At 38.8% G+C, this 21682-nt stretch overlaps 1 protein-coding gene across 2 annotated transcripts in view; it reads left to right on the top strand.

Moving 5' to 3' along the window:
- LOC134668741 (low-density lipoprotein receptor-related protein 2) overlaps positions 1 to 21682 on the top strand; it is a 440880-nt gene that overhangs the window by 354552 nt on the left and 64646 nt on the right. For both annotated transcript variants that reach the window (XM_063526188.1, XM_063526187.1), the window contains one exon: positions 13507 to 13638. In XM_063526188.1, coding sequence (XP_063382258.1) covers positions 13507 to 13638 — 132 coding nt within the window. The remainder of the gene's footprint in view (positions 1 to 13506; positions 13639 to 21682) is intronic.

Genomic DNA, 21682 nt, shown 5'->3' with positions numbered 1-21682 from the left:
TCGATCCATCAATTTTAAACCTAATATCTATGTTCCATGGCTTGTTGGCTCGTTGATATGACATGATGACATCTAGAGTTACACCAAGAAAAGTCTGCAGCGATTTTGATAGCCCACGCAGTGCAAGTGTTATTTTTACGTCACAATTTCATAGTGTTCTTATAACCCGGCAACCTTCAAATCAAGAGTGAACAGGCACCTTCTGGGCGAGCTCGCTCCATCGTAGGCCACGTCTACGCCTCGGCTAGTCTGTGGCCATGAGTAAGCACATTCATAATTAAAAAAAAAAGTCTGACGTTTAAAATAACACCTGCACTGCGTGGCCTATCAAAATCTCAGCAGACTTTTCTTGGTGCATGTAACTCTATTTCAGTTTAAAATATCCCTTTTTTGTCGTCAAGATATCTCGTCGTTGTATATGCAAATTTGCTTTATTCCTTCCTGACCCTATATTTTAACCTAACATGTTCCACTAGCTCAAAAATAAGCCTAGTCAGACATATGATTTGTCTCCACGAACGTTATTGCATGACAAATTGTGTATGAGTACAAAATGTAATATCCCATTTGAGGGAAATTTCGATATTAGATACCGGAGGTGACAAATTGCCGGTTCTGCGTGGCTAAACGCATAAATCATGTTTTTGAAATAGTACGCGATACCGTAGAACGTACTTGTAACAGCAGCATGAATTGAATATACCGAGTGGGGCCTGTAACACAAGCAAATATCTTAAACATAGATTGTACTCCTCAAACGATAACATTGTTACTGTTTTTTTGTTCAATAACTTCAAAAATTATGACTTCCTATTTAACATACAAATTAAATATTTGACAACCGGTCTGGCCTAGTGGGTAGTGACCCTCCCTGTGAAGCCAATGGTCCTGGGTTCGAATCCCAGTAAGGGCATTTATTTGTGTGATGACACAGATATTTGTTCCTGAGTCATGCAGGTTGTTTTCTATGTATTTAAGTACAATACAAGCCTTCTTGAGCTTACTGAGCTTACAGAATCACAACTCGAGAAAATCATACATAAAAGGTTAGTCAAAACCAAAGCAAATATCGCGATTGTTTCAAATAAATTCAGACACTAAAGTAAATTAAAGCGAATCAACTAAAATGTTTGGGCAGTCACAATTAAGAGAACAGCAGAGTAGTCAACATTAGTTGGCGACCCCTGTTTGACAAGTTTGTTGACATAGCCAGGGGTCGTATTCGTTTAACTTTTTGACCGCCAAAAACGGCCACCGACAAGGTTACAGTATAATAACCTTTGTGTATTCCTATAAGGTTTACAATGGTTATGTAGGATAGATTATACAGTGTTTAATGGCTCCTCTACACGATGGGACAGCGCCGGCCACTCTAAGGGACGCATTTATGCGTTAGAGGGAGCAATGATATTGCTATCTCATTCTACCGCACGGCTGCGTCCCTTCGAGTGGCCGGCGTTGACCCATCGTGTAGAGGTGCCATAAAGGGTTACCACTGCGAAGGATAGAGCAAAGGCAGTTATTTGAAAATAAGCCATATCGCTATCCAACGCAAGAACTTTATAAAATTGGTGAACAGCTTACTATGAGAAAATTATATATTACAGCGTCGGTATTACGAGTACATAAAACTGTAAAGTTTGATACAACGATCTTATCACGTAGACGTAAAAAAACTGTTATCCCTCCAGTGCTCTGTAAATCTAAATTTGGAAGAAGACAATATCAGGCATTATCAATACACCTTTATAATATGATAAACGAAAAAATTAATATCTACTGTTTGAATGTAAAATAGCCCTAATAAATTGGTTAAAAAATGTAACATACGACGAAACAGAAATTCTATTCACACACACACACACACACACACACACACACACACACACACACACACAAACACACACACGCACACACACATACATGCATTGTAAACTAATCACTTCTTTTGTTTGAATATAAAGTAGAATTTAAAATGTTAATAATAATACAAATATTGAAATGTTATAATAATATTACGTAAGTTATTATTTTGTTTTAAGTACTTTTAATAATTTCCATACTACATTTAAATTGTTTTATGACCTTTGCTTCCCCATAAATACAATTACTATAAAAGTTGCCAAACGGCCTACATGGATTACGCAGGGCATCAAAAAAGCTTGTAAAACTAAAAGAAAGCTTTTATGGGAATACAGGACTAAATCTTCTATAGAAAATAAAGTAAAATTAAAAAATTATTCAGCCAAATTGAAAGCGATCACAAAAGCGTCACAACGCATGCACAATATGAAAACAATTCTTACTGCTGATAATAAAACTAAAATGGCATGGCAAGTAATAAATAAGTCAAAACTTAACCAGCCTAGAGATTATATACAAAATGTTAAATATGCAAACTCGGTAATCTGTGATCCAAAAGCCATAGCGAATGCCTTCAACGATTACTATACTGAAAAGGCATCGACTATAACTAGCGGTAGCAAGCCCAATCACCTTATCAGTCCTAGAATAGCATCTATGTTCATGCCACCAAGTACTCCAATGGATATATACACAATAATAAAAAACTTAAAAAACAAAAAAAGTGTAGGGCACGATGGTATATCGACCAGAGTAATAAAACATGTTGCAGATTATATTTCACCACATTTAAGCTATCTTATTAATCTTTGTATAAGTGAAGGTATTTTCCCTGATAATCTCAAGACAGGCATTATTAAACCAATGTTTAAGAAAGATGATAAGGAAGATGTGGAATCCTACAGACCTGTTGCACTCTTGTCAATATTTGCAAAAATATTTGAAAAATTTATTCATAAAGAGCTGTACACGTATTTTGAAAATAAATGTATACTATCAAAAGAACAACAGGGATTTCGTAAAGACAGGTCCACTACTATGGCAATATTCAACCTACTCAGCATTGTGACAGAAAACATGGACAAAAGAGCACCAGTCTGTAGTATTTTCATGGATATGACCCAGGCCTTTGACTTTGTCGACCATAGCCTCCTTCTGAGGAAATTACATAACTATGGAATAAGAGGCAATATTCTTCAATTGTTACAATCTTATTTGACCAATAGAAATCAATATGTAGAAATAACTAGGTTGGATCCAAAAACAAGAAAAGAGACTGTATTCCTTTCGGAGAGCCGTATTATTAAATATGGAGTACCACAAGGGTCTGTGCTCGGCCCTTTGTTATTTATTATATATATCAACGATCTACCGAGAATAGTAGATAATCCAATGACTCTGTTTGCCGATGACAGTACAGTAATAATAGAATGCAAAGACAGAATGACATATGAAGCCGACATCAATTTAGCAGTAAGTAATATTATCGACTGGTTAAAAAGTAACAATCTTAAAGTAAACCTGACTAAAACAAAGGTAATACATTTTAGTCAACGTAAAGCCAATATACAAGACATTAGTATTTCATATGAAGGTTGTAAATTAGATGAAGCAGAAACTGTAAATTTCTTGGGCGTGCATATTGACAAATGTCTAAACTGGAAAAATCACGTTGAAGCCACTTGCTCAAAACTAGCAAAATCAGCATATGCACTTAGCCAGTTGAGACATATAGTAAATATAGAAATAGTATTATCAGCTTATCATGCGTTGGTAGCGTCAGTTTTGAGATATGGGGTAATCTTTTGGGGTAATAGTACCGACCGAGAACACGTTTTAAAATCTCAAAAAAGATGTATTAGAGCAATGTTTGGTCTGAAACCACTAGACAGTAGTAGGCCATACTTTACAAAATATAAAATATTGACATTTCCTTCTATTTACATATATGAAGTAGCTTTATTTGTTAGGAATAACCCTGACCTATTTCAGAGGCAAAATTCAGTGTGTGCCTCACTAAGAGCACGGGATAATAATAGAATTCATAATCAAATTGCTAATACTGCCCTGCTGAGAAAAAGTATACTTGGTATAGCACCTAAAATCTTTAATAAGATACCCATGGAAATAAGGAACAGTAATATTAATTTGTTTAAGCGTCATTTAACGAAATTATTATTGGAAAAATGTTATTATAATGTTAATGATTTTATTAATGATGTTAGTTTTTAAGTCAATGTAGTAGTAGTAATTATTGTTATATTTGTATTTTATTTTTAAGGAATGTCCACAGGTTAGACTGTGATATTAATTATTGTACATATATTATAGATAGGTATACTATATTTTGTACGCCGCGAGGTAAAGCATGAAGGACAACTTTGTACAGTAACATCTCTATTTTACTTTACTCATGTTTGACAAATAAATTATCTTTATCTTTATCTTATCTTTATCTTAAAATAATAGCCGTTTGCACAATGTTAGACTTTATTGTCGTTAACTGTGTACAAATGTACTAGACAAATGTAGAAGAGCGGGGCTTCCTGTCCCAGGTATCATACATACTTACTAGGAAGTCCCAACCATTAATGTGTTATGTTGTATACTATTTAACGAAATAAATGCTTTTTGATTTTTTGATTTTTGATTTTGAAGCTGTTTAGCAAAATAACACACAAAATAAAAATACCATCATTTTGGCTCTTTATAAAATTCCACGTCTATCATATCGCTACATCTTATAAAACAAAGTCCCCCACCACGGCTGTCTGTTTGAGTGTTTGTATGTTCGCGATAAACTTCAATTTCAATATCTTTAAGGGGTGGCAAAACATTTATTACATTAAATAATACAATTTTAAACGTATTTAAAAACAGCTGTACGGTAGAAAGAAGAGAAATCTTTTTCAAGGATGGGTATTTCACAGCCGTCTTCAGATCCAAATCTTTCTATCTCTCTTCTCGTTCCTCTAATTCTTAGAGAGACCGCTCTGATGATTGATATTTGTATTTTGACTTTGATCCAGTTGATTATTTGTGAGTATGGTTTGGACCATTTTTCACGGAGCTTAAGGGATGTTCTTTTTATTGAAGGATTCGTATTCAGTTCCGACAGCGCCATCACAGGAGACCACAAGGGGAGTGAATGAGGCTCTGAGATCTTCTGCAGCCAGGTCGTATTTGCGATGTTTTTCGCGAGCGTGTATTTGGGCAATCGTGGGCCAAATGAGTAGACCATACGAGGCGGCGTCGGCATTTACAATGCGAACGTCAAAGAACGCCTTTCTCGCTGGCTTCCATACGCTTTCCAGTAGTAAGTCGCTTAATATCTGTCAATATCTTTAATGTCAAAAACTATTGAATGGATTTTCATGCAGTTTTCACCTATTAATAGAGTGATTCTTAAGGATGGTTTAGGTGTATAATTTGTTAACCCGTGCGAAGCCGGGTCGGGTAACTAGTTATTAATAAGTATTTTTAGTGCAAAGCATCATGTACGGAGGACGCGATGAATGAATGTGAAATAGTGAACGAAAGGGGCGCGAACAGATCAAACGTTCAACATTCTGAGGTCAAGGACATCGAAAGTTTGATCGCGTAGCACGCCTACGCGGCTACGTCGTAGCGAGTTCGTAGCAATGACACTCGACTCACCAATTATCGGTGGTTGTACCCTAATCTGGCGTGGCTCACTCCGCTATTTCGTCGCTTTCCAACAGGTAGCTACAAATACATCCGTTCCACCCCAATTTTGGTGGCTAGCCATAAGCCGCGCGTGGCGCTGTCATATCTGTCCTGATCGTAACAGATGCGTTTTGTTAGAGAGTGAGTCTTCTGTACCTAGTATTATTATTTATTCTGTGCCCTAATTTACAAATTAGAAAAAGTTGTTAAGTGTAATGCTACAAAGAATGCGTCAAGTTACTCTTCTACCCTTTTTAGGGTTCCATAGGCAACTAGGAACCCTTATAAGTCTCGCCAAACTAAGTCCGTCTGTCCAAATTGCGTAATTGTGTCGCTTAACTCCAAACTCGGGTAAATCCATTGGACCCTCTCAGCAAATATCTACCCTATTACGTTTTCTTAATACCAAAATCGCATAATCTGACTGATGGATTTACCCGAGTTTGAAGTTAAGCGACTCAATTATTCCTTGTAAGTTTTCTTAGCGGGCCACTCACACACCTGCCGCAGGGGCAATATTGGAATTGGACCCTTAATTGCCTCCTTAATTGTGATGTGTGTAGAGAAGCAGGGGCAACCAGTTCTTCACCCAATATCTTCTCTTTCTTTTTTTTTCGGTAGCACAGAAAGTGCCAAGGCGATACCAATCCTTTAGTGCTTTGATAACACATCAGGAGCCATTCTCGTCGACGTGCGTTCAGCGGGACTATCACTTACACACTGAGTGGCGGGCTAGTGTGTAAAAACAGCCTAAAATTGCTCCGACCGCCGTGCGACCGGTATTGCCCCTGCGGCAGGTGTGTGAGTGGCCCCCGCTTAAGTGAAATGTACAATTTTTTTTCAGCCTTTATTTACTTTGAAAGAGTTGGGGCCCAATTCGGATTTTGAAATAGACATCACCAAGATACGATAACGATATGTTTAAGATCTCACCCGTCAAATTTAACATTAGCGCGATTCTGGAGATTTGTTGAACGATTTCCACAGGATAAGACTTAGAGATCCAATTCACATCTGATAGATATCTTACTCTATCTAACGTAAAAGTGACATTGGTTGCCCGAATTGCGCTGCAAAAGAGAACTAGTTGATATCTAAAGTATAACGTATCTAGAATGGATCTACGTGTCGTCTCTTGTGAATATCTTGAAGTTGGTCACCTCTTGCATAACTACTGCCCACGAATCAGAATCAGCAGATTTTTTCTCATTAGTACCTTCTTTAATCAACTCTATCCCGGACTTATTCCTTCTTTCTTTCTTATCAATCCCATTATCTCGCTCAAAAGCGTAGAATTTTGCTGCAAATCCTTTCCCGAGTTATTGCAACGTCACCCGTGTAGCATCAAAACAAAAAGGTCTTATCCCACACATGCTGATCATTTCAAAATCAACCTTCGCACATGTCTTGAGAGTCGACATTTCAACAAATTTTACTCTAGATAAGCGCTTGTTAACGCTACGCAGCTCAACAGAATCAGAAAGACTCAAAAGTCGATTGTTGATAGTCGTAAAGAGAACTTTCTTCCAAGTACTTACAGTCGATATTTCAATGGAGGATAGTCTTGATACGAGGTTGGGTAGGTCGGTATGGACGGCTCCAGGCAAGTGCATCAGAATCGGAAAGCTTGACATGCATATGGCTCAGCGCGGCCTCTGGAGACGTGACGGATGCCACATGCGACTGCGGATTTTCCTCAGCATTCCTACAAATGTGGTTGCGTTGTGCGAGCGGATGTGGCAAAATCATGTTGCGGAAAAATCGGACAGAGGTTTCATTATTTTCAATCCTCGACGCAACAAGAGAGGATATTCCTAGCATAGCGGTGCCGGCAAATAGCGGCCGTCTCCATACAAAATAATACGGATAAATATGGATGTATAGTAGTATTTTGTATGGATACGGCCGTTATATGACGGCACCGCTATCCTAGAAAACCAGAGCTTTACCTATACGTTTGATGCCAATGTCTATCTGTGTGTCTGTCTATGGCATCGTAGCTCTCAAGTGAGCGAGCTTCCTTGCGGTGGTTTTTAGCTATGTTTGGTAAAAATCGATCCAAAAGGTTGAAGAGTAATCGGCTCCTTTCCAAAAGGATGTAAGTGTTAAAAAGTGATATTTTAATAATTGAAAAACAAAACAATAATTCATTAGGGCTCATTTAGACGGCGCGCGAACTCGCATGCGATTTTAGTTACATTGCGGACCATTGAGGTTACAACAATTCAGCCGACTAATCAAATAACGCAATGTAATGAAACTCGCATGCGAGTTCTCGCACCGTCTAAATGAGCCCTTATAGTAATCAACATATTATTACGTCGATAACGGCAATCATAAATATGAAAGGTAAAAATCCATTTATTCAAGTAGGACGGTTTTGCATCGCTTTTGCATTGTCAATATCTACATTTTATCTTAACCTCCTGAGACCCAGAAGGGATTCCTAAGTCAATGCCCAGAAGCAATTGTTTTGTTTTTGAAATTGGAACTTTTAGTTACACAATAAAAGTTCAAAATAGATTTTGGAATATGTACAAAAAATTGTACGCAGGGACTTAGGAGGTTAAACATATCGGTACAGCATGACCTGTCACATCGCACACATATTACAACAGACATATACAAAGTCTGAGGACAAAAAACATCTTGATACTCGCAGTTACGTAAAGTTTCGACCATAAGTATCCTTACACAGCTTCCCCGTTAAGCCAGACCCTGTGATATACAAACATACAGATATACACACAACTTTGAGAGCCGACCCGTTCACACCTCGCCGCACTGGACCTTTACTTCAAGTACCTCTGGTCATGATACTGAAGGGATTGACCCAAGGGTTGGGTATTTGATATACTTGTCGGTCTTAAGTCACTGCTACTGAAGGCATCGGCTTAGGAAACTTTATTGTTAACCTCTTGTATGCTTACTATGCTTAGACACTTTTTTTTTAAACATGGAAGTCTGAGTCGGCCTGAAAAATCCGGCCCTATTTCTCATTACCCTAAAAATGCTTAGACACGAGTTCGTGTAGGGAATTTAAATCCATTTTTCTAAATTTCATGGTTATATTCATCTCGCTCGCATTAATCTGCGATTGCGAGCGAGATGCATAGAAAATACCTGTGTTACGTTCTCGATAGCGTTTACACACTGAACGCATTGAAATCGCAACTTGATAAAAATGGCAAGAATGGCAGATAAGGGCCCCCCCACATCTGGCGTCTTTCGAGCGTCGGCGTCGGTCCAGCGCTATGGAAAATGACGTCGCTGCGCAGTTGCGTCGACGTCGGCCATAGAATTATAGACGCCGACGCTCGAAAGACGCCAGATGTGGGGGGGCCCTTATCTGCCATTCTTGCCATTTTTATCAAGTTGCGATGTCAATGCGTTCAGTGTGTAAACGCTATCGAGAACGTAACACAGGTATTTTCTATGCATCTCGCTCGTAAACGTAAAGTAAAAATGCCATAAACGCAATAAAAATATCTGTCGCGATATTTGAATCCAGAAAAAGTTAACATCTCAAAATAATTGGACCGACACGTTACCCAAATGTAGCTTGTCAACGAATACACGGATTTTTGCCAAAATCCCGGCGAATGTAAAAAACGTGGAACATTCATTTAATTAACTTGGAACAGAACGATGGGGATGTTAACATGACAGGTCGGATTGTTGCCATTACTTGCAAGTAGGGTTGCCAGATCGAAAGGCGCTATTATCGGGAAAAAATATCAATTTTTCGGGATTTTGGAACTTAAGTCGGGAAAAACAACATTCAAATTAAAGTATTAAAAACAACGATATTTTACATTATTGGCACTACGTCAGCTGCTCTGCCCATAGATGTTTTTATATAAAAATAGTATAAATTCTTTGAGATCTTGAACAAAAACACAAACAGCTTCTTCTCATTATCTATCTACCTATATTATCAACGCGGGTCGCTCGCTCTCTTGACGACAGTTCAGAACTTGAAATTATTGTTTTATAACGTGTCGTAACGTTATAACGATTCACTTTGTCGGGAATCGGGAAAACATGCTAAAAATCGGGAGAATCCCGCCAAATCCCGATCATCTGGCAACCCTACTTGCAAGTCCTGTTTACATCGGAGCCATTTTCGCATTTTTCGTTATTTTTAACGCAATGGGACTTAATTGCATACCTACTGGTATTAATAAATCGCAGTAGTTGGCTCTGATATTTGTTTTAGGTATTTTTAGGACTAATATGAAGGTCAAGCAAATCTTGTCAGTAGAAAAAGGCGGCAAGTTTAAAACATGTAGGCGCAAAGGGTTATCGTCCCACAGAAAATTTGAATGTTGGGCCTATTTTTACTGACAAGATTTGCTTGACCAGCTACAGTTAGAAGTGCAGAAATAAGTGGTTTAAATAATTTATTTTGATTACCTATAGTCTCCAATCCCCTATTGTTAGGGTTCCGTACCCTAAGGGTAAAACGGGACCCTATTACTGAGACTCTGCTGTCCGTCCGTCTGTCACCAGGCTGTATCTCACGAACCGTGATAGCTAGACAGTTGAAATTTTCACAGATGATGTATTTCTGTTGCCGCTATAACAACAAATACTAAAAACAGAATAAAATAAAGATTTAAATGGGGCTCCCATACAACAAACGTGATTTTTGACCAAAGCTAAGCAACGTCGGGAGTGGTCAGTACTTGGATGGGTGACCGTTTTTTTGCCTTTTTTTGCATTATGGTACGGAACCCTTCGTGCGCGAGTCCGACTCGCACTTGCCCGATTTTTTTAATTTAGCCGGAGTATTTTATACCCAAATACTTCCCCATCCATACAGGGCGCCGTCCTACAGGGTCCATTGATTGATGGCTCAGTGGACACGAGTGCCCACTAATAAGCGTGGGATCGATTCCATTCGTTGACGTAAGGATCAGCACGCATCCCAGGAGTGTAAGCGAGAGAGTGCTATCCACGTGTGAACTTGTAAAGGAAGTTATTTCAACCCTTAGAAATATTTATACAGGTTGCTTCCTGTAACAAGAGCAATAAATTAAACTAAAGGATGTACTCCTCAAACTGACCAACATTTGTTCAGCAACTTTTAAAAATTATGAATCCTCTTTTTCATACAAAATAAATATTGCCTTCAATGTGACATCAGTGTATTTGACGTTACTTGTCACGCTTTTAACATAACAAAATTTGCAATACATTGCGTCTTAGAATAAACTTTAAAGTGTAATAAAAATCAGACCATGAGTTATTTTCAAAAGTAGCTGAACAAGTGTTGGTCAGTTTGAGGAGTACAGCCTACAGTTTAATTTATTGCTCCTGTTACAGAAAACACACTGCATAAATACCCTGTATATCGAGGGACCGCACACACGAGCGAGCGGAGACGCATGCAATCATGCAATGTGAAGACGGCCGTAACGCTTGTGCTAAAATAGTATTTTATACAATCGTGAAATCGTGGTATAATAGAGAGCTTTTCAGTCGACTACCGTCTTTTGCTTAAGTGAGGTACGAGATTAAAAAGCTTTATTATATCACATAGCTTGATATGCATAAAGCTCTCTATTATATCACGATTGTATACAATACTTTTTCTACGAGTCAACACAATAATACTTTAAACTAGTAGAATCATATACCTACCTAAATTATACAGCTAAGATACGCGAGCAGCCGCGATACCTTCATACTCGTACGCGCCCCGGACGCCGCGGCCAGGCGGGTTGGTCAACGACACCTTCTCGTAACTCATGAGGCCCTGATACTTGCTCCTTGCCAGGCGTGGCTCACTCCGAGATTTCGTCGCTTTGCTACAGGTAGCTAAAAGTACATCAGTTCGACCCCAATTTTGGGGTTTGCCATAAGCCGCGCGTGGCGCTGTCACAGCGTTTTGTTAGACAGTGAGTCTTCTGTACCTAGTACTATTATTTATTCTGTGTCCTTGCTAACCATATTTTAAACGTACCTACGTAAAAAAGATTTGTCCAAAATATCTCATTGATGGTGTGGGTGGAATCGAAAATTTCTGGATACTTTTATGGCATTCATCATTGAGAAAATGGGCATTCGACTGGAAATATAATTGATTTCATTGTGTAATGGAATTTATATCGGTAACTTTCGTATCTACACGGTGGAATAAATTAAATTGAAGAATTAAGTACCAATTTTAATTTTGTTTAACAGTTAGCAGTCCATTTCAAAGAATAATTACCGATTACAAAAAAAAATTAATCTTCCTCGCGTTATCCCGTCATTTTGCCACGGCTCATGGGAGCCTGGGGTCCGCTTGACAACTAATCCCATGATTTGACGTAGGCACTAGTTTTTACGAAAGCGACTGCCATCTGACCTTCCAACTCAGAGGTTAAAATTAGACCTTATTGGGATTAGTCCGGTTTCCTCACGATGTTTTCCTTCACCGAAAAGGGACTGGTAAATATCAAATGCCTAAGTACCTAATGTAATGGGTAACAACAGGTGGTCTAAATAAATAAATGTTGATTTCGTACATTTTGGACAAATTGTCGATCTTTTTGTGAAATGAAATGGCTTTTTTGCAACAACGTAGCTGGTTCAGACCTACAAATATATCTTACGAAGTAGGTCGAAGGATTGACCCATATCTTGTACAAACATAAAATTTTAACGTAATTCCATTAGCGATACAAATAAACAACGGATGAAAGCCTACAACCGGGTAAACAACACTGACCAAATCTAAGACAAACAGTCCCCCCCCCCCTTCGGGGGTCACCCGGAGGGGTTATGTGACATGTGGCCATTTTCCCAGTTGCCACGTATTGGGTCACCGATTTGTGTCATGTTCATGTGTGAATCTCTTGAAATTCAATAGCTCAATTTAGTTAAGTAATACGACCACTAATCGTATCAATCAAAACCTAACCTAAACAGTTAACCCAGTGTCAAATTGTACTGGTCACCACGGTAACTCCAGGTTTAACCGGTTACCCCGGGCTATAGTTCGTTTTTTTTAGGATTAGAAAGAACTTCGCAGAAGTAAGCTTGTGGTTCCAAATCCGGCACTTTTAGCGGTAATAATTTGAAGTACATTATATGTATTGACCGTGCTACATTAGATAATTCAATAATTATTAACAATAAAAGAGCCTGATAAAAACTGTACGCTTACTTCTGTGGAGTTCTTTCTAATGCTAAAAAAAACGAACTATAGGGAATGGTGTAAGTGGCCCTTAATACATTATAGCTCATTAATGTTTTACAGTCTGTAATTTGAAAAGGTCAAAGCACGTTTTTGTCAGTCCAGTATAACCAAATCAATTGAAACATGAACCCTGAAAATTTACACATAATGCTCAATTATATAATAGCCTAAAAGATTACATAAACAGTGGAACGGAATGTAATTTTAAAACCAAAAAATAAGAATAGCATAAGGTAAACATTAATTAAGCGCCTATAGGGACCGTGCGCGTTGGAAAGTTTGCCATCTTGTGGCCTGAATAGGAAACATATGTGCACATGCACATTGCCAAAACAAATGCTACCATTTACCGTTCTCGTCGGTACGTTTCCTTGTGCATAGTAGGTGGCCATCTTGTGGGCTGCATCGGAAGCATGAACGACACATTTATGCCTCGCACCATTAATCTGACGGCTCCTATGCTGCCCACTATATAGTTCATGCACGGGGCCTATAAAACAAAGAAAGCGAAGGGGCTGTGTGTGTGTTTTTAAGTATGTGTACATTGTGTGCGTCTGAGAGTGTCAGTCCGCTAGCTGGCGCGGGTGCACGCACGCGGGTGCCATTGTAGGTAAAATCCGTCGCACGCATCCGCGCCAGTTAGCGATGCTCATACTATTTTTCGGTAACCCACTCACTCGCGCCGTACAACCGCTTAGCGGACACCCTGATATATTTACTTACTCGCAAGTTGTCAATATCCTCATAAAACTTTGTTTTGTCCACAGCGCCACCCGACTGCCTGCAGGATGAGCTGTCCTGCGGGCAGTACGTCTTCAATAAGACGTACTGCTACTCAGCACATTATCGGTGCGATATGCACGTCGACTGCATGGATGGCAGCGACGAAGCCGACTGCAGTAAGTACCTAATTATAAACTTCATTATTATTACCTAAGTCATATGTAACTCCGTATAAGTTGAATAAAGTCTAAGAAAAAAACGTTCAAAGGTCATTCTCGGATATAGGTCTTTGGCCTATGCTCGGCTAGATGGCGTTGACGACACCGTTTAATATTTAACAATTTTAACACATATGAGTGAAAGAACATGGGTCAAAATCATTTTTTTTAAATCGGTTATCCATTTTTACGTTCGTCGATAGATTACTGTGACTACATTTAGCAAAGCAAAAGCAAAAGATAGCATAGTAATAAATTTACTGTGACTAAAAAATTTACTATGACAGTATTAACCCTCTATATATTCTGTTTGTTATTACCTATCCAAAGCACGACGACTACTCCAGCCCGCTTGTAATCTATGGTTTTCTCGGTGATCAATCTCGAACGCATCTCTTCACTGCATAAACCTGAGACGAATTGGTCTCGTAGATTTTCTCCGCGACCGGTTGCGCAGTTACAGATTTTAGTCAAATGTTTTAACCCCTTCAAGTATACAAGGACGCTTTCATCCTGTTGTTGCACTCTTATTATACTACCGACTGCGCCAATGTTAGATGAATAAAAGACACATCCATATCAGACTATTAGTTTAATTTCAAACATACATTTACCGCCATACTTATACTTTGCCCTACGCGCTGATTATCCGAAGGATTTAAGTCCCAAACTAACGATAAGTGCAAAAATCTGTTATATAGGATATCAATTAATTAATATCAAGGGAAACTTTATTTCGTTTGTAAACAGAGGCGAAAGCTGACGAAAATCCTCTAACATCGATAACTTTTGTTTGAAGTCTCTTAATATGCCACAGCATTCTCCAGTATTCTAATTTAAGTGTCAATGGCTCAGTATCTATGAAAGTTCCCCAACGATGTTATATTAATTTCCGCCCGAGTTAATTTCAATTACTTTGATCCCGGACATTTTACTGTCAGAAAACTGGAGCAGGCAATAACAATTAGCAAAACTGTCAAAACGAACCAATCAATTTACCCAATTCCAAACCGCAACGAAGCTAATGGAAACCGAACGAAAACAAAAGAAATTGCGTTCCCTCCGAAGTCTTTCCACAACAAATAGTACGTCCAAAACATCGGAGGCAAATCTCCTGGCGAGGAAAGTTAGAGATGCACCGGATATCCGGTTACTATCCAGTATCCGGCCGGATACCGGATAGTGCCCTACTAACCGGCCGGATACCGGATAGTAACATTGCTTAATTTCGAAGTAAACAAATTGGATTTAAGAAACAGACACGGTCATATTCGTACCTGTTTATTATTTTAAAACAATTTAGTCATTCCACTGACTTGCACGCGCACTCATTTCGTACCTAGAAATGAGTCCGAATAATCGGCGGCCGGATACCGGATATTCGGCCGATGTAAAGGCCGAATATCCGGTATCCGGTATCCGGCCAAACAACTATCCGTTGCATCTCTAGGGGAAACAATGCAATCCCGAGAAATGGAATAGTTGAAGCGATGGATGAGATACATCTTTAATTCAACCCCGATTGCTTCTCGGTCCATGGAACAAACTATCCTTTTCAATCCAAACTTGCGAGATAGATCTACGATATAATTGAGAGCTATTAAAACTCCGACTGTCTCGCGGAAAGTTTCGCGATATATTTGCTGGAAAGTGTGTTCTTTTCGTAATCATCGTAATGCCCCGTGAGCGAGGCGGAAACGAGTAAGCGTACTTTTATTTCTGCTTTTTTTACTGTAATAGCAAAAAGCCAAGTGCGAGTCGGACTCGCGCACAAAGGGTTCCGTACCATTACGCAAGAAGCGGCAAAAAAATCACGTTTGTTTTATGGGAGCCCCACCAAATATTTATTTTATTCTGTTTTTAGTAGAATAGCGGCAACAGAAATAAATACATCACCGGTGAAAATTACAATTGTCTAGCTATCACGGTTCATGAGATATAGCCATTGGTGACAGACAGACTGACAGAAGGACAGTAATAGGGTCCCGATTTTACCCGTTGGGTACGGAACCATAAAAAGATAGCACAGTAATACCTATGCTATCTTTATAGTAATCCCTATGCTATCTTTTTAGGGTTCCGTAATATAATTATAGTTTTTCCAATCGAATGTTTTTAATAATCAATTAGCCAAAAGATTAAAGCACCATTGCTTTATCTTTGATATCCCAAAGTTTCACCTACAAAATATTATAGTAGGTAAAAAATATTATTTATTCCCGACGGCGAGAATAGAAACAGAAAAAATGCAGCCGTAAGCAAGATTTTATAGAGCGTATGGGAAATAAATCTAAGCTTGTGGAGAAAATATGTCGCGTGGCAAATTTGAGTAAAAGTGGAAGTTATGACTCCATTCCTCGCTTCACGAGACACGAATGATATCAGATTCAAGGGAAACTTGAGATACCATTGTTTTTCAACCAGAACTCGAGTACTACGCTGCTATTAAAATTTGGAAACAAAGTTGTGGAGTTTCAGAGACAACAGATTTTAACGGGAACAACGGTCCGGTAAAGAAAAATGCAATTTCTACATTAAAACTTGTTGAGTGTGACGCCAGTTTACGTTTGGCCCGTAGGTTGTACTCTGTATCTTTAGGTGCTTAAATAAAAGTAAACAAATTATTTGTAGTTATAACATTTATTGATTAACCGATCAAATACAAAACCAACGTACGAGAACGGTAGATGCTCGCTTTGTACATGTTTGTTTCCGATTCAGGCCAGAAGATGGCAGACCCTCCAACGCGCACGGTCTCTATCGTCGTTCATTACGCGCGAAATGTTCGCCATATTTGAGTTTCATTTGTTTTCATTGTATATTTGGCCAGTATTTTTCATAATTTGACATTGTCAACAACAAATACTCTAAAAACAGCAAACTAAAATACAATCTGTGGATATAGATATAGCGCGGTTTGATGTAGTTTTAGAGTGGTTGACATTTTCACCTGGCATGTGGAGTTCTCTTTTTAAAAGAAAATAGGCCGGTGTGTTTCGGAGCGGCATTTCTGCACGCCTAGGTAATCAGTAGTCTGATGCATGCGTACGGTTACATACATTGTTTACGTACGTTTGGAATATATGTGTGTGTGTTGGTTGTGGTTTTACTGTAGAGAATTGTGCGTGTTCCTCTTGTCATTGTTAAAAAACACAGCTTTGTCTACTTAATGATTCATACTAACCACACTAACCCACCGGAGACGGAGGCCACCTTACTATGTATATTCGACGTTTCTATGCTATTATAAATAAATAAAATAAATTAATAAATATTTTAGGACATTCTTACACAGATTGACTAAGTCCCACAGTAAGCTCAAGAAGGCTTGTGTTGTGGGTACTCAGACAACGATATATATAATGTATAAATACTTAAATAGATAGAAAACAACCATGACTCAGGAACAAATATCTGTGTCATCACACAAATAAATGCCCTCACTATTAGGATTCGAACCCAGGACCATCGGCTTCGCAGGCAGGGTCACTACCCACTAGGCCAGACCGGTCGTCACACACCACCACCATACCATTATACCATTTATATTTATATTTAATATTCGGAGAACAGCTCAGCTCAGTTGTACAATTGTAAATGTAAGTAAATAACAGAGAGGCTAACACTAGGTAACCTACCTAATTCTTACCACCAAACTTGGTATACGCATAGTTCAAATTTAAGCAAATATTTTTATTACATGCAGTAAGGGGTTATACCATAATATAATAACTACTCGTAACTAATTAAATAATATATATAACCCAATCAAGCGAAAATCGGACTCAGAAAAGAAGCACTTAAAAACTTTTATTAACTTGTGTGCCCCACTTAGCCAAGTTATTTTATTTCAGTAGTTATTTAATATAGTAGTGATTTGTTATTTAACATATTAGACACACTTATTGTGGCATCTTACAAAATGAGCGACATTGTACGAAAAGTCTACATAAACCTAGTTGACTGTACATTTCACAGTTTCAAACCACACCTCAACTTTGTTGCGTCTCTAGAGTATACTCATACTCGTTAACTTATGTACGTATGTATGTATGTACATGTATGTACGTACGTACGTATGTTCTGTATGGTAATGACGCGCACCGAGCCTTAACTTGGGCTGTGGAACTTTTAATACGGTTCCAATACAGCGAGGTAAAATACAGTATAGTGAAACAGTATGTTGACTTGAAACTAGTCAAGTACGGCTACCACCAGTTTTGACATTGACAGATACGCTCGCGTCTACGTAAATTACTTTCTATACATCTCGCTTGTACTAATATGCGAGTACGAGCGAGATGCATAGAAAGTAAGTTACTTAGACGCGAGCGTATCTGTCAATGTCAAAACTGGTGGTAGTGGTTAAGGACTGATGGCACATTGCAAACCTTTCTCGTACGAATTTGGTTGCGAGAAATCGCCCAAAAATTCATAGTTAAATAACAGGAGGAGTCCTTTGACCAGCAGTATGGAACTTATACGAATTAGGGCCAGTTGCACCAACCACATTTGACAGACTGATCAACGTCAGCCGGCGCGCCCCGGCACTTTACTATGAAAGTTTCCATACATAAAAATTTAGCGAACTCTTTAAGGATACGAACAGTTTGGTGCAACCGACCCTTAATCTATTCATTGTGTATAATCTAAAAAGTACGGCTCAGATTGGCTCAGGACCGGGACAAGTGGCGTACTAGAAGAGAGGCCTATGCTCAGCAGTGGGCGATAAAGGGCTGATATGATGATGATGAGTAAAAAGTACGGAACCCTCGGTGGGCGAATCCGACTCGCACTTATCCGGTTTTTAGTTTTTAATTTTTACAAGTTAAAATACTGTTCTACATAAATATTTGCAGTCGAAGTGTAGTAAGTTAGTTTATAAGCGCTGTGATTGATGATTCGATTTGGAATGTTAAGCGACTAATGCGGATTATAACTTATACGAGCGACTTGGGAAACTATTATTATGCCGAATAGGCCAGCTAGACAGATTCTAAAGGCTTGGTCAAACATACGGCGCGACGCAGCGCCGCGTCCGCGCCGCGCGACCGCGGCACATGCTAACAGGTTACCGACGTCAAACAGACTGCGTCCCGCCGGTATCACGCCCCGCTTCTGTCGCGCCCCGCGCCGCGCCGTACCTTGCGTCCACGCGGCGCGTGCGCAGCGCTGCGCCGCGCGGACGCGGCGGACTGTTAATCGGTGGGCCCCTTAAGATTATCTGTGACAGTTATACGTTATACATATGTATGTACTTAAATTTAACGTTTAGAGTAGATAGGTATGAAGAGTACCTAAAAAACAAGTGCTAGTCGGACCCGCCCACCGATGGTTCCGTACTTTTTAGGGTTCCGTACCCAAAGGGTAAAACGGGACCCTATTACTAAGACTTCGCTGTCCGTCCGTCCGTTCGTCTGTCCGTCTGTCTGTCACCAGGCTGTATCTCACGAACCGTGATAGCTAGACAGTTGAAATTTTCACAGATGATGTATTTCTGTTGCCGCTATAACAACAAATACTAAAAACAGAATAAAATAAAGATTTAAGTGGGGCTCCCATACAGCAAACGTGATTTTTGACCAAAGTTAAGCAACGTCGGGCGTGGTCAGCACTTGGATGGGTGACCGTTTTCTTTTTACATTTTTTTTTCTTTTTTTTTTGCTTTATGGTACGGAACCCTTCGTGCGCGAGTCCGACTCGCACTTGCCCGGTTTATAGTATTTGTTGCTATAGCGGCAACAAAAATAAATCATTCGTGAAAATTTCAACTGTCTAGCTCTCACGGTTTATGAAATACAGCCTGGTGACAGACAGACGGACGGACAGACGGACGACGGAGTCTTAGGTACGGAACCCTAAAAATTAACTACACAGATCCACCTACTCCCACAGTAAGCTCAGTAAGGCTTGTGTTGTGGGTAGCAATGCACGCACGAGAACTTTCCAAAGTTGCGAAACTTTCCACATGAGAAATTCTCGGTAACTTCTGAGAATGTTCTCGAGAACGAGAATTTATTTATTTATCGTAGTTTATACCATGAATATTCACGATAGTTTAGGTGTAGTCCTTACCCCCAGAAAATCCCGACTTTTGGTAGTCCGCTTCCGGTCAGAAAAATGTATGACGGCCCGGCCAAACGGTCAGACTTAGGTCGGGGGTGCTCGACCAGATGTCATAGAGGGACCCTGGCAGTTTTTGACGCCGCCATTTTTTTTCAATATGGCCGACTTTTTTTTTAAACTTTTTGAATTTTGTCCTAGCGCGCTGAAATTTTGGTCACGGAATCTCGGGGTCCCATAGATACCTATGAAAAAATTTTTTTTTGAAAAATTCTACAATTGCGGGAAAAGTGGCCACTTTTATTTTGTATGGCAACTTTTAAACGGTGCGTGATAGGTGGGGGGTGCTCGACCAAATGTCATAGAGGGCCCCGAGACAAAACAAACTGCATTAAAAAAAAACAAAATGGCCGACTTTTTTTAAAAAAAAATTCAAGTTGGTCCGAGCGCGCTGAGATTTGGCATGGCGGGAGATAGAGGCCTCTAGATTCTAATGAAACTAAAAAAAATTTTGGAAAAATTTGTCGAAAGTCGAAATGTTCTCTGATATAAAGTGAGAATTTAAGCAACTTATTGGTAAATTTATCACATCAACAAAATAGCTAACTGTAATAGACAATAATATATGCATAATAACATTTAGTTTTAAGTTATGCCTATTTAAACTTTATTTCAAGTATATTCTCTTGTTTAAACAATAATTTCCATGTTGCAGGAATGTTCTGAGAACATTCTCGAGAACGTTTCCGCTTTTTGGGAATGTTCTGCAATTTGTACATTGCTAGTTGTGGGTACTAAAAAGAAGTCTCATTTTAAAAAATCCGTATTTAGTTTCGCATGCATAAGATCTGCAAATCCTTTGACATGAAGAGACGGTTCAGCGGACTAACTCAATTTCACACCGCCCACCTTGCCCTGAGCCTAGGGTTGCCAACTTTTTTTTGGTAGAATATAGTATTTTCCAGGATAAGGCATCAAAAACATAGTACATTTCAAAAAAATATAGTACTTTTAGATAAAATACTAAACATGAGTGTAATATACGTTTAATCGGAAATATAGAATTTTAGCGTACTATATATTTTTCCAAAAGTATATACCTAGTACAGAGAGCCAAAATATAGTACAATACTATATAATATAGTACGGTTGGCAACCCTACCTGAGCCCTGCATTTCGCGCGCAATGCTGTGTCTACACTACACCTGCGTTGTCAATATAATAAATAAAATAAATAAATAAATATCATAGAACAATTTTACACAGGTCAATCTAGTCCCACGGTAAATTCAGTACACAATTCCACAACACAATTAAGGCTTGTGTTGTGGGTACTAGACGACGATATATATAATATATAATGATATATAAATACTTATTTACATAGAAAACATCCATTAACTCAGGAACAAATATTTGTGATAAACACAAATAAATGCCCTTACCAGGATTATATCCCGAGCATTTCCACCACCAGCTTACCAGGATTTCGATAATCAAAGAGAATTTGAAATAGAGAGTTACTGTCATGGTAAATTATGTAGCTACAGTACATTTACCGCCATCTTTTGACAAAAGATTAAAACTGTTAGAACGCCATTTGTTTTTGATCATTATTCTTTCACTGATATGTGTTAACTTGTTAAATATTAATATTAACGCCATCTACTCGAGAATAGGCTGAACGTTATAGAGGCATCGCTCGAAAAGATTGCACCATACCTTTGGCCTAATAGTGTCTAGTATGTCTTAGAAAAATGTAAAATCGTTAACTTTAGTAATGTTTACAGAAAAGACGCCGAATTTCCTGAACTTTTTTTGATCCATTTACTATTGCATAAAAAAAAAATCGTTGTTAAAAACTAAACCAAGCCGTAGCTGTGACGTCAGTCACATACGTCATTTTGCTTAGTAAACTGTAAACTCGTACAGGAAAACT

The sequence above is a fragment of the Cydia fagiglandana genome, chromosome 11 (genome assembly GCF_963556715.1).
Source record: "Cydia fagiglandana chromosome 11, ilCydFagi1.1, whole genome shotgun sequence".
NCBI lineage: Eukaryota > Metazoa > Arthropoda > Insecta > Lepidoptera > Tortricidae > Cydia > Cydia fagiglandana.
Note: the sequence above shows the minus strand (reverse complement) of the source record. Positions and strands in the feature narration are given on the sequence as shown.